General features: G+C 40.6%; 1 protein-coding gene across 3 annotated transcripts in view; it reads right to left on the reverse strand.

Moving 5' to 3' along the window:
- Window positions 1–11,093: 11,093 nt before the first annotated feature.
- sh3bp2 (SH3-domain binding protein 2) overlaps window positions 11,094–12,826 on the reverse strand; it is a 39,247-nt gene continuing 37,514 nt past the window's right edge. For all 3 annotated transcript variants that reach the window (XM_085413436.1, XM_085413434.1, XM_085413433.1), the window contains exon 13: window positions 11,094–12,752. In XM_085413436.1, coding sequence (XP_085269562.1) covers window positions 12,624–12,752 — 129 coding nt within the window. In that variant the 3' untranslated portion in view covers window positions 11,094–12,623. The remainder of the gene's footprint in view (window positions 12,753–12,826) is intronic.

The raw sequence follows: 12,826 nt of genomic DNA on the forward strand, positions 1-12,826 counted from the left end.
CGCTCTGTACCACTGCTCCTTATCAGGCTGTGTGAAGCACAGTACACAATTCAGTGGAGGCCTTAAGCCATAAACAGACATCACGCACAGACATTGTTTTCACAACCAAACTACTTTAAACCTTGTCCCCTAAATCTACACAGATGCCCTCTGTGTGGCATGAAATGCATTTAACCAAATAACAATCAATGGCTTCTTATTGTTGTACCCGACTCCATATTCGGATGTTTGTGTGCAGCATTTGTTAGTAAAGCATTCTTCGTTGCATCAGCGTGTGTGTGTATCACTCTTTATTGCACAAGCTTGTAGATGTGTGTGTGTGTGGATCACTTCTCAGTGAATTGAATTAGCATTTTGATTTTTTGCGGGTGTGTGTGTCATTTCTCACTCAATCAACGAGTGCATATGTTCGTATGTGTTTCTCTTCATTCTGAGTCAATGCATGTAGATGTGTGTGTTTGTGTGGGTGTCTGTGTTCATCACTTTCCTGTTCTGGTGTTCTGGGTAAACCACGGCCTGAAGCGTGCCCTGGGGTCCTGCCCTCCTCCTTTTCAGTCTGTTTGCATCTGTTGGTGCTGCTGCTCAAAGTTCTGTCCATACTGGTTCTGGCCCCAATTGAGGCAGTGCTTTTCTCCAGTATCCTGCATCTTCTCCTTATTCCACTCCTCCTTAGCTTGACCCTTTTGCTTCTGTAGCTCCTTCAGGGTTTTAATACGCAGCTCAATCGTCTGGATGTCAGTGTCAAGCTCCAGTCTACGCTGCTGCTCCAGCTCTTCCTCTGTTTCTCCCAGCCAAGTCAAGATTTTGTTCAGGTCAAAGTTCAGCTGCTGTCACTGCTGCTCGTTCTGCTTTGTTCTCATCTCCTTGCTGAGGCCCTGAGCCTGATGTCAAGTCGTGTGTCTGGGACTCCAAGTCTGATGGGTTCGATAATCAGCCAGCTCCTCCTGAGCCATGCTCAGTTATCTGCTCTGATGCCTTGAGCTCTTACTGAGGGGCAGAAACCTCACAATCTTTTCCGTCCACTTCAGATTGAAGTCCATCGATGTTTTCCTTGCTTTGCTCCACGGCCTTTTGCGGCTCTGCTGTTCGGCTCTTCTCAGAGGTCAGCTCCTGGCCGAGCCCCGACACCTGTGCCTTCAGCTTATTTTCTCCTGGTGTTTTGTCCATTCTGAGGTGCCTCCTGACCTCAGTTACTCCTCCTGTCTCTGGCACGCCCTTCTTGCTGCCCGATGGTCATTGTTGGTCCGTCACTGTCCTGCACAGTTTTAATGCAGAGTGGTTAAGGTCAGCATGGTTTTGCTCGGCCTCACTTTTCATCTGGGCTTAATGGGCGTCTCGTCACAGCTCTGTCAGCTGAAGCTGTCTTTTTCCATATGGCAAGAGTGTGAAGAGTGTGTGAGAGGGGTGTGTCCGATCAGGCACAATGCTGGTGGCTTTGCGAGTGCCTCGTTTTCCAAATCCAGATGTTTATTTGTCACGTACACAGCAACAGAGAGAACAGTCTGTTGTTCGGATGGCTGAGGTCTTTCACGATCTTCCTGGTCTTGGTCCAGCACCGCCTGCTGTAGATTGAGTGCAGGTCAGGGTGCTCGGAGCGAATGGTGCGCTCAGCTGATTGCACAACCCTCTGTAGAGCTTGTCTGTCCGGCATGGTGCTGTTCCCGAACCAGACAGTGATATAGCTGCTCAGGATGTTCTCAATAATTCCTTTATATAAGGTGGTCAGAATCGGTGGTGGGAGGCGGGCCTTTCTCAGTCTTCTCAGAAAGAAAAGACGCTGACAGAAATCTCCCCGTGTAGTGAAACGGGCCTTGGATTACCGCTCTCCGTCTCCGCTGCATGAGATCATTTTCCTGCAGCACTGTTGACATTTTCAAGTTGTTGTTGTGGGTCCAGCTGCTTTAGCATTTGGTCAGGGTCACATCAAAGATGGTGGAGGAGAGAGCAAAGATGGTAGAGGGGAGAGCAGGAGTCCAGGGTCAGCTTCGGCTTCCCGGGCCGACAAAGCAGCCTGTAATCAAGCATAAAGAGAAAAAACAAAACAAAACAAAACAAAACAAAGACAAACAAAAACAAACGAACAGGAAAATGATGTTATTTTGGCTGCGTTATTCAGAGAGGGGAGAAACAACGGGACCAGGCCCTGTGTCAGCCTTCTCTCCCCCTTTTTTGTTTTTTCTCTCCATATAATCCACTCATGACCCACCAAGCTGACAGGACAACACAGGTACATGTTAAAATTCTTAAGATCATGTTTAAAAGCACAAAAATTGGAATTTTCTTTCATTTAGTAATCACTTGTATTAATCAATCAACAGAAAACATGTCACAATTTGACTTTTATTAACCACTAAATTTGTCGTGTTATCACTGGTTGTGATTTTTTTTTTTTTTTTTTTTGAAGTTAAGTTGTTGTCCTGCAACCCAGAGGGTTTATTTGTTAGTAGTGGATAAACTTTATTATTTAACGGCGGATGTATGTTAAGTTTCACTGTTTTACTTGCTGGAAAATCTTCACGTGTTCATGGGTGTAAGCTGTTTCTTCATTGCGTGTATGTGCGTTTGTAAATGGGCTAATTTAACGTTTTTTCTCAAACGAGGCATTTCTCTAGCACGTGCCTCTCTCTCACATTTCTCTGCTTGTGTGTGTTTTTATTTCACCTTTTTGTTGTGATGCTCCAGGCGCCTTCCCAACCTCCACAAGTCTGTTGGCCGCAATTTTATGTGTTAAAACTTCTCTTAATTTCTCCTCTAATTCTCTGCTAGCTGCTGTCTTTTCCACAGCTGCTGATTCTTGCTGAGTTTGGTTTCCATTACTATAATTTTGCTTCGGCCGCTGTGCTTGTGGGGGCAGTTGGTCCAGCCCCGTAGCCACCTGTATCAACACACTGAGAGATTTATTTAATATCATTTTCATCACTGTTAAATAGACCAGCAGGCAAGACGCCCACCTTTGCACTGCAGACTACATGCCAGTCTCCCAACACACTCCTCTCTGAGTTTCAGCTTTAAAACCCAACATCATTCACACCCTAGTCGTTCAAAACCTTATTTGTAGTATCATAATCAGCAAAATCAGCGTTTTACTTACAGGCATGTATCATTGTTTGCAAATCAAAATTATAAAACTCAAAAACACGCTAAACAGCAACAAAAGTCCTCTGTGCGCGTCACCGCTCATTTGCATGTTCACACACCGTCTAAAAATAGCTCGCAGCGCTGCAGCTGCACGTCACACAGAGTCTCACACAAAGCTCAGGCAAAACTCTTTTATTTTATATTACAAAGACGTCTTATATTTACAATCACTGACAGGCCTGACAGATTCAGCACCTAACAAATTTCGACAAATTTAAAATAACGGGTCTCACCGAAGAAAGTCCAACTTTTTTGTAGTCAATCAAACAGTATCTGTTACTTCTGGGAACAGTTTCTGACCTAACTTCTAAAGAGCGCCTATACAATTTCGACAAATTTAAAATAACGGGTCTCACCGAAGAAAGTCTCACTTTTTTGTAATCAATCAAACAGTATCTGTTACTTCTGGGAACAGTTTCTGACCTAACTTCTAAAATCCCTAACTCAATTTAACTTTGTCCAAACAAGCACATGACACCGTTTTAAACGATGAGGAGACTCGGTAACTCCTAGCTTATTTCAGGATGCCCTGTACCCCACAGATAAGCCAAACTGAACTAACCCTGTTCGCCGACAGGTCAAGACCGCGCGTCCACGGCCAGGAGGGGGCGTAACCCCCGGGCTATGTGCTTCTTAGCAGACTTCTGGGCTGCCGTCCTATAATAATTTTCACCTAACCGATTTTGAGAAATTTTACCGAAGAAAGATAACTTTTTTACGACCAATTAAACAGTCTCTGTTACTTCTGGGAACAGTTTCTGTCCTAATTTCCCTACCAAACTACCTGAGCCTTCAGCTCAATATCCAGGGACTCAAACCCAACATTATTACGTTCATATTTACTTCAACTTCATTAAATACTCTTAAGCAACTTTAACTGCATAACACATGGTGATTCTCATCAAAATCAAAACAGACACTCTACCAGTAATTTCAGTGAGTAGACTTTAATTTAGTCATATCCAATTTGGCACACTTTGGAAATAATTCAACAGGTAGTGCCTTACCTTTAGATAAGCCGGCTTATGTCCACTCACAGCAGACCACTGGCTTGTGCCTGTCCGTTCGACAACCTCGGACCGTCCAAACCTTTAAATTCCACCCCAATACCACAGGACGAGCCCCCAAGCTGTTAAGGTTCAAAATATTGGGGATGGAGACAAGAGAAAAAACCACAATAACAACACTGGTCCGGCCGGGTTGAGTCAAACGATGATTTTAATGAACACACGCGTGGGAGATGGACACTGATGCAGACAGCCTCAAAATCTCAAAATGGTGGAGCATTGCTCAAACTTTTATAGCCTCTGGTGCCTCCACCTTATCATACAAAGCCTAAACATTCACATGCTTTCTCTCACACAGCGCCTAAGCTACGACCTTGGCTCCCTGTTTATCTGCTCCTGCTGAAATGGGGCAGAAAACTCCAGCACACTCTGTTCTCTTCTACTCAGACAAATTAGATTTCTTATAACTCAGCAGTATAATGCATCATAAAACAATATCATTCATTCACAACAAGTCAGCAGTTTAATGTAATGCAAATCAGTTTAACTAATGTAATAGTTATCAGCTTCTTCTAATTCAGGAGAATAATGCAAACTAAAACTACATAATAATTCACAATCTTTAATTAGGGGTATAACATGGCATAAAATAATATTATAATCTAACAATGGACAGATGCACAAGGAACTGTTAGACATTAACCATAGACGTATTTATTTTATTCTAATAGTGACTGTAATCATAACTGCCTGAAAGTGAACAGATAACTTACTGATGTCGTCGTGATTTTGGCATTAGTCACACTTTCATGTTGAAAATGAGCCATGCAGTGAACAAAGTACACACACAAGCAACAGGATGTGACCTCATCTCCATGTTTGAAGAATCCAAACATGTAAGATGGGTAATATTTACACTTGTGTACATATATAGAAGTGCGTACCGATTTCATATCTGACATGTTATTGTTGGTTTTCACATTTTTATCCTTTTTTTTCACAGAAAGGTTTGAGATTAATAGGTTAGTACGATAATTTGAGTTTAAAATAAAAGTCTCAGTGCTAAAGTCTAAAGTATATTTGACATTTGATATTTAAAGATAGATTTGGACTTTATTAACTTACTAAAAGATCAATTTTCTAGGGCAAAAATGTTAAAGGAGTTTTCTTAACTCTTCTGAAACAGGAATATATTAGCACTCAAAACATGCAGTAACATGAACATGTAACTTTCATGTTACTGCATGTTTGGACATAAAATCTTTTCATGGCAGGAAAAAAGGGGGATGTTCATCTGACAATGAGGATGTGAACTTGGTGAGAGCGAGAGTGAGGAGGAGTGGATCTCAAAATGATGTTTGAGGAGCACTTACAGTAGGAGGTCAGGAGTCAATTAAGGGTCACTGTTGTGTGCCTGAATGTCTCACTGGATGATTATGACTGACTAGAAGACCCCAAACTCTGTTTCACATTCATCAGCATCTGTTCCCCACAGAACAGTTATCAAACACACAAAAACATATCCAATCAATTACACAAGCAGACTAGCTCATGCATACATGCATACCCTTGGAATTTGATGATGTAAATATTAAAAGGCACTTCTAGGCTCCCTAAAAGTAGGATGAATTATTTTTTTCTTCAAAAAAATGAAAGTCATGCCGTAGAGAGTTGGATGACTCTTTTTATTTTCAGTGTGCTGTAAGTGTGATACAGATTCTCTACCGGAGAAATATGTTTTATACATGTAACCTGCTGACAACAACATCTGAGGTGTCTGCAGGAACATGGAAGGCCCCAGTCCACGAAATCTTTAACGCACACCTCCAAAACCCAAATCCAAAAACTCAAGCTTCAGTTGAAAAAATACATTTACCCAGTGAAATAATGCAGCCTGCATTAAACATAGGTAAGTCCTAAAAATATTTTTAATGCACAAAATATTAGCAGGTAACGAGCTGACATTAGGAGCCTTTTAAACTCATTAACTGTAAGCCAGAAATCTGATCGATAGGTGATCAAATACTTATTACCTTCATGAAAATGCAAATTCATATATAAGTTTTTTGAAATGCTTTTTTGGGGACTTTTTTGTTATTGTTCTGCCTCTCACTGTTCAAATAAACCTACCACTGAAATTATAGACTGATCATTTCCTTGTTAGTGGGCAAAATTACAAAGTCTGCAGGGGTTCAAATCATTTTTCCATGACTGTTTCTGGTGTGTTAGCAGGGTAGTGATGAAGGCTGTCAAATTTGATCATAAGACAAATTATGGCTAAACTGCTCACATGTGGGGCATCAGTCCCTGTTACTTAGTTTGTCATTTATTTCATTTGAGCATTAAAAAGCAGGAAAGAAATTAGGAATTTTATATAGACTCCTTGAGCAACATGGCAGCTACAAAGAGATATCTGACTTCAACTCATATCCTTTCAGAGCCTGGTTCTGCTAGAGGTTTCTTCCTGTTTAAATTGTGTTTTTCCTTCCCACTGTCACCAAGTGCTTACGCAAAATTTTTTACCTTTTATTTTTGGAGTTTTCCCTCTTTTGTTTTAGGGTTTTTGCCCTACAATATAAAGGGGCAACTGTTTTTGTGATTTAATACAATTTACTCATGTTTTCCCACGGCAAAATTAACTGCCAAACCTGAATCTATACAGTAAATGACTGGATTTTTTCATTTAAGTCATTTTATTGATAAATTAACATCTAAAAACGTTAGTACATCAGTTTCAGTCTTAGAATTTTTCTGGATTATGTCGCTTTTTTGCCTTTTTTGGATATGTCTGCTTTCCTGGAGTGCGAGTTAAAGCAGGAGCACAAAGAGAAATGTGAAGTGACAGAACAGCTTTGGTTACACAGAAGAAATTAAAAAAAAAAAGTTAGGCAGCTTCACACACTTTTTCAAACCCGAGCCCAGGAGGCTTTTATTTTTTACATTTTAATCTCATCATGTAAAAAATATGACCCTGTTCTGTTTGTTCAAATCCAGCAGAGAAATTGCATTTCTTAACCAGAGCGATACACACAGCCTACAGATATCAGTGCTTCCTCAGACCAAATAGCTTTATCCTCATCTCCCCAGGAAGCTGTGAGAGCTCACCACTGGCTGAAAGCAGATATTTAATCATGGTCAGATCTGGGCCAGGTTTCTGAAGATGTTTGTTACCAAAGGGGGAACGTCTTTATCTCTGTGAGAAAGCAAAAAGCTGCAGACTCTCTTTAGGATTTAGATTTTCTCTACCAAGCCTTCCGAGAAAGAGGTAGAGAAGAGAAAGGGAGTTTGTGCTGTGATCTAATGGCACACCGTAATGACTGATCTCATCACTATAAGCTAAATATATAAACCAAAGATCTGGAAACTGAAAATCTCGACAAAGGATAGGAAATCAGAGGGGTGTGCAGGCTCAGAAAGTGAATACAAGCCTCAGATTAACACAATATAACTGGTTAATGTGTATCGTGTAACATTTGTAACTCGTGCCATATAATAAAAATATACCAAACGTATGAGCTTAACGCAAAGAAGCCAAAGGAACGCTGTGTCACTGTGTTTGGCAGTGTACACAGCGCTGCATGGAAGAATGTCAAAAGAAGATCTTCTCTACCTGGGTTGTATCTAGAAGTCATTTAAATAAAAGGAATAAACATTATCTTTCTTATCAACTCGTTTAGTGTTGATGTTTGCCTTTTGGGTTTTTTGTTGCTGTTGTTGAAAGATTACTTTTTTCATGTGCCTGAATTTGGTTTTACTTTGAGATTTTGTTTCCGTCCTCTGTGATTATCTAGCCTGCCCTCATCACCTGTGAGCTAAATTGCTCTGATTTTTCTTTAATCTTTAATGAAGTGCTCTTTTATTGTTCTGAGAATTTATGTGAATTTGTGTATTCACTTTTCTTTGCTTGTAGCATTTGCTGAATGGCTGTAAAGAAAGGCTGTCATCGTGGGTCACCTGCAGATTAATATGTCAGGGTTTTTTTTGTTGTTGCCTGTGCTAAACCCAAGGTGGAAATCTGCAAGTCATCATATAGTCACAAGCTGCACAAGGTTTTGTGGTATACGATGAAGAGTACCTCACATAAAGGGAAATGCAGCTACACTGAAGATGACAAACTTGTGATAGGTGTGTGAAGAGACAGAAGGTGATTCTCTAAGGAGAGTTTTTCCAGTGTTTTTGTCAGTTAATTGGGGATCTCACAAGAAATTTGTAATTAAAAAAGAGATGTACCAGCTGATAGATGCTTCCCCACTAAACCCAAATGATTACCACATGTAACGGAAACAGAAAAAACAGTTTGTTAACAGTTTATAAAGGTTATCGTGATTAATAAAATGAGAATATATGAGAAAAAAGAGACTGCATTCAAATAAAATCTGAATGCATATTCATATATGTATATACAGTATGTAAAGACTGATTCACATCTCAGGAAAACAAACCAAAGCACACAGCCAGGACAAGTCACTCCTTGCCCTTGAAAAATCCAGCGAAAGCCCAGCCTTACACCTCATTTTATATCTGTGGTGAGGCCTGAAGACAGCAGTTCAAAGAGGCTTCCCATTCAATCTAATAGAGCTTGAAAGGATCTGTGAAAAGGGATGAAAAAAACTGCCTGAATCCACATGTGTGAGACCTTCACGTGGTCAGGATGACCAAAAGCTATATGTGCTGCCCAAAGAATGTGCGTACTTTTGTGAATGAGAGATCTAAGTTTTGGCTTTTTATTAAACTTTCAAACAGTTCTGTTTGAAAGTTTAGTATTTTTTATCTACAGTGTAGATAAGAAATACTTGTTTTATCCATGTAAGGCTGGGGTGTCAAACATAAGGCCTGGATGCAGGAACCATGGCTCAATCCACCCTGTCTGATTGCTTTGGAGAATGTAAAAACTGTCCAGAAAAACTATTTATTTATTTATTTTGGTCAATTTTACAATATTGTCAAATGTAAGCCCAAATAGCTGTGCTGGCAGGTTTCTTTAGATCCTTTCCCAAAGTCAAGAGTGCTTGAAAACTTTATTTAAAAGCCATAAAAATCACAGTTTGTTGGTTATCCAGTTGCTACCCAGTCATATGCAAAGTGTTAAGGCCAATGTGTGACCCACCTGTCACTGAGACAAAAACCTCAATACAGAGCAGTAAATTTAGGCCAGACAAATGACAAATATCAAAAACTAACCAACCCCAGTTACCATTTTAATTCACTTTTTTCTCTATATATAAATAAATGAATTGCTGTTATTATTGAGGCCCACCTGCAGTACTTTTGTAGTCCACTAGGGGCCCCCAGGCCACACTTTGGGAACCACTGCTTTAGATTAACGAAACATTTCAGTATAACATAGAGACATGAGACATATTGTCGAAACTGCACTTCACTTTCTTAAGACATCTCAGGGATTTGTATGTAGTTAAACATCTTTACAGTGAAACAAACGGGGACGATTTGGCAGTATCTTTTTAAAGGTTATTAGGCAACGGTTCATACTGACTAACAATCAAATTGGGCTGTACCTAGTGACTTTCACACCGTTGATATAAAGTCTTATCAAAGGGGTCTGAATGCTTCCTGAAGCAACTATATGATCTAAACAGATAAATTCAAGCCAATTACATGGCAACAAGCCAATGGAAGACAACCTGCTGAAGTTCACACCGAGCATCAGGATGGGGAAGAGAGGAGATTTAAGTCACTTTAAATGTGACATGGCTGAGTGGTTTGAGAAAATGAGAAACTGCTGATGTACTGGGAGTGTTCCAGTATATAAGGTTGACCTCCCCAGTCACCAGATCTCAGATCAGTAGAGCACCTTTGGCATGTGATAGAATGGGAGAATCAGACAGTTCAGTTAATAAAGCAAGTGAGTGTATTTGAGAACAGCTGGATAAACTACTAGTGATGTATTCAGGATCTAACCACTGTTGCTGTGTGTTATGAACGAGACACTCCAAGTTTTCTTTTATAATAATCTCTAATAATATATTTAAGTAAAAAAACAGAATATTTACAGTTTAGATACACTTTTTTTTTTACAAATTATAATAACATTTACATATAAATATAAAGGAACATTTTATAGTGCTGTACAAACAGAACACACAAATACACAAAAAAGTCAATTACATCAGTTTGTTTTTGTAAATAAATGAGTTTTTTTTTATCGACAGTGTCGTATGTCGTTTTTCATTTCTGAAAGAAGAAACAAGAAAACATTTCTACTTTTTCTAATGTTAATTCAGTTCTCACGGATAAGCATACATCGCAGCCACTAGTTTTGGACGTTGCACCCAGAGGAAAAAGTTTGCCTGCAAATGGCACAAAGATGAAGCTGATAGTTTGCTATGATCATCAGCACCGGCTCCCCTCAGGGCTGTGTTCTTTCTCCTCTGCTCTTCTCCCTGTACACCAACTGCTGCACCTCCACCCACCAGTCTGTCAAGCTAATCAAGTTTGCAGATGACACCACCGTTATTGGGCTCATCTCGGACGGGGATGAGTCTGCCTACAGGAGGGAGGTTGAACGTCTGGTGTCCTGGTGCAGCCACAACAACCTGGTGCTGAATGCCCAGAAGACAGTGGAGATTATTGTGGACTTCAGGAAGCACACAGCCCCACTCCCCCCCATCATCCTGACTGACACCCCCATCACCTCTGTGGACTCATTCCGCTTCCTGGGTACCACCATCACCCAGGACCTGAAGTGGGAGCCCACCATCACCTCCGTCATTAAGAAAGCCCAGCAGAGGATGTACTTCCTGAGGCAGCTGAAGAAATTCAACCTGCCAACACGGACGATGATGCAGTTCTACACTGCAATCATCGAGTCCATCCTCGCCTCCTCCATCACCGTGTGGTACGCTGGAGCCACTATCAGGGACAAACAGAGACTGCAGCGTGTTGTGCGCTCTGCTGAGAAGGTGATTGGCTGCAGACTCCCATCTCTGCAGGACCTGTACACCTCCAGGACATTGCGGCGTGCAGCTCGGATCTCAGCTGACCCTTCTCACCCTGGACACAGTCTGTTTGACCTGCTCCCCTCAGGCAGGAGGCTCCGGTCCATTCGCACCAGAACCTCTCGCCATAAGAACAGTTTCTTCCCCTCTGCTGTTGGACACATGAACAATAACCATATGACTGTCCCCGCCACTAACACATGACCCTACGCTGTGTTCACTGCATCATTCCATGTTTGGCACTGATCACCACCTGCACTCATGTATATATCTTTCCACGTAGCACTCTATTCTTATTCTCATGTATATATCTCATGTATATCTCATGCACATATCTTTCTATGTAGCACTTTTAATTCTTATTCCTACTTTTATTTTTTCATGTCTATTTAAGTGCTATTTATGACACTATGTTTGCACTCAAGCACCGCAGCAATTTCCTAATGTTGTAAACCTGCTCAACATTTGGCAATAAACCCCATTCTGATTCTGATTCTGATTCTGATGATTTTGACATTTGAGCATCAGTTAGCTGCATCTGGTTGGGACGACACATTTGGGACAAAGTGGACAGATGGGAGTCTTTTTGAAGATAAAGGACAGCAAGCCTGTCCCAGTATCCACGTTTACACCTCAGTACCTCCAGGTAGTCAGAAATCTATTCAAACCAATCAAGTTATCAGCATTAAAGGAACTGAATGTTTACTTTTGGACCAACTTTAAGAACGACTGAATATCATTTAAATCTGAAGAATTGTTTCCATCATCATCGTTTTTAGTCTCACAAATTAAATTATGTTAATCCTTATGAGATCGATACTAATATGTATATCTGATGATGTGTTCTGGTTGGTATGAGGAGCACAGATGGTCACTGAGAATCATAAGAATGTATTTGTAAAATTAAACTTAATTAATTATATGTAATAATTATCTGAATTACTTTTTTAATACTATTCAACTTCTGTGCTGGCATCATTAAAGTTCTTCTTGCTCTCATCCATTTAAGCTCAATATTAAAGCTATACTTTATATCATTTTCAAAACTTGTAAACCATCCATCCATTTCCCTTTATCTATGCGCTGGAGTGCTGGAGCCTATCCCAGCTGTCACAGGGCATGAGGGAGAGGACAATCTAGGCAGTTTGTTAGACCATTGCTAGGCCAACGCAGAAACATCAATGTTTTTTAATGCTAGCATTTGGTGTCACAGCGCCCCTTTGTGGCCAAAACACATCACAACCATTGCTCACTTTACATGAAACATCAGGAATTTGCAGCAGATTTCTGATTTCCTTTTACAGATGCTTGATCCCTTAGAGAGTTTGGTAGATTTTTTTTTAGAAAGTTTTCCATGATGGAAATATCTCACTGAGTGTAGATTTGTCAAGGTGAGAGTCTAGTTTGTATAGTTTTCTCCATGTTTAAGGTGCAGTCCAGTGCACAGTCTTCTGCACTGATTTCAGCTGCTTTGGTGTCCTCTGGTTTCAGTTACAGTTCAGTAAGCCGCCTGTGAAAGTGCTCACGTCTTTGTGTAGGGCTTCTGGAGACACAGTGAGCCGTGGTGAGGAAGAGGTCGGTAGTGGTAGTGTTCGATCAGTGTAGACAGATTGGGGAAGGTCAAATCAGCTTCCAGAAATATACAGTCACCCTGCCAAAACACCCAACAGGAAGCTTTATTAGTCTGACTTGTAACTTACTTACAAAACATAATAGGCACTTATA

Source organism: Rhamphochromis longiceps, linkage group LG7 (assembly GCF_057381845.1).
Source record: "Rhamphochromis longiceps isolate RC_006_pf linkage group LG7, R_longiceps_female_GT1.1, whole genome shotgun sequence".
Taxonomy (NCBI): Eukaryota; Metazoa; Chordata; class Actinopteri; order Cichliformes; family Cichlidae; genus Rhamphochromis; species Rhamphochromis longiceps.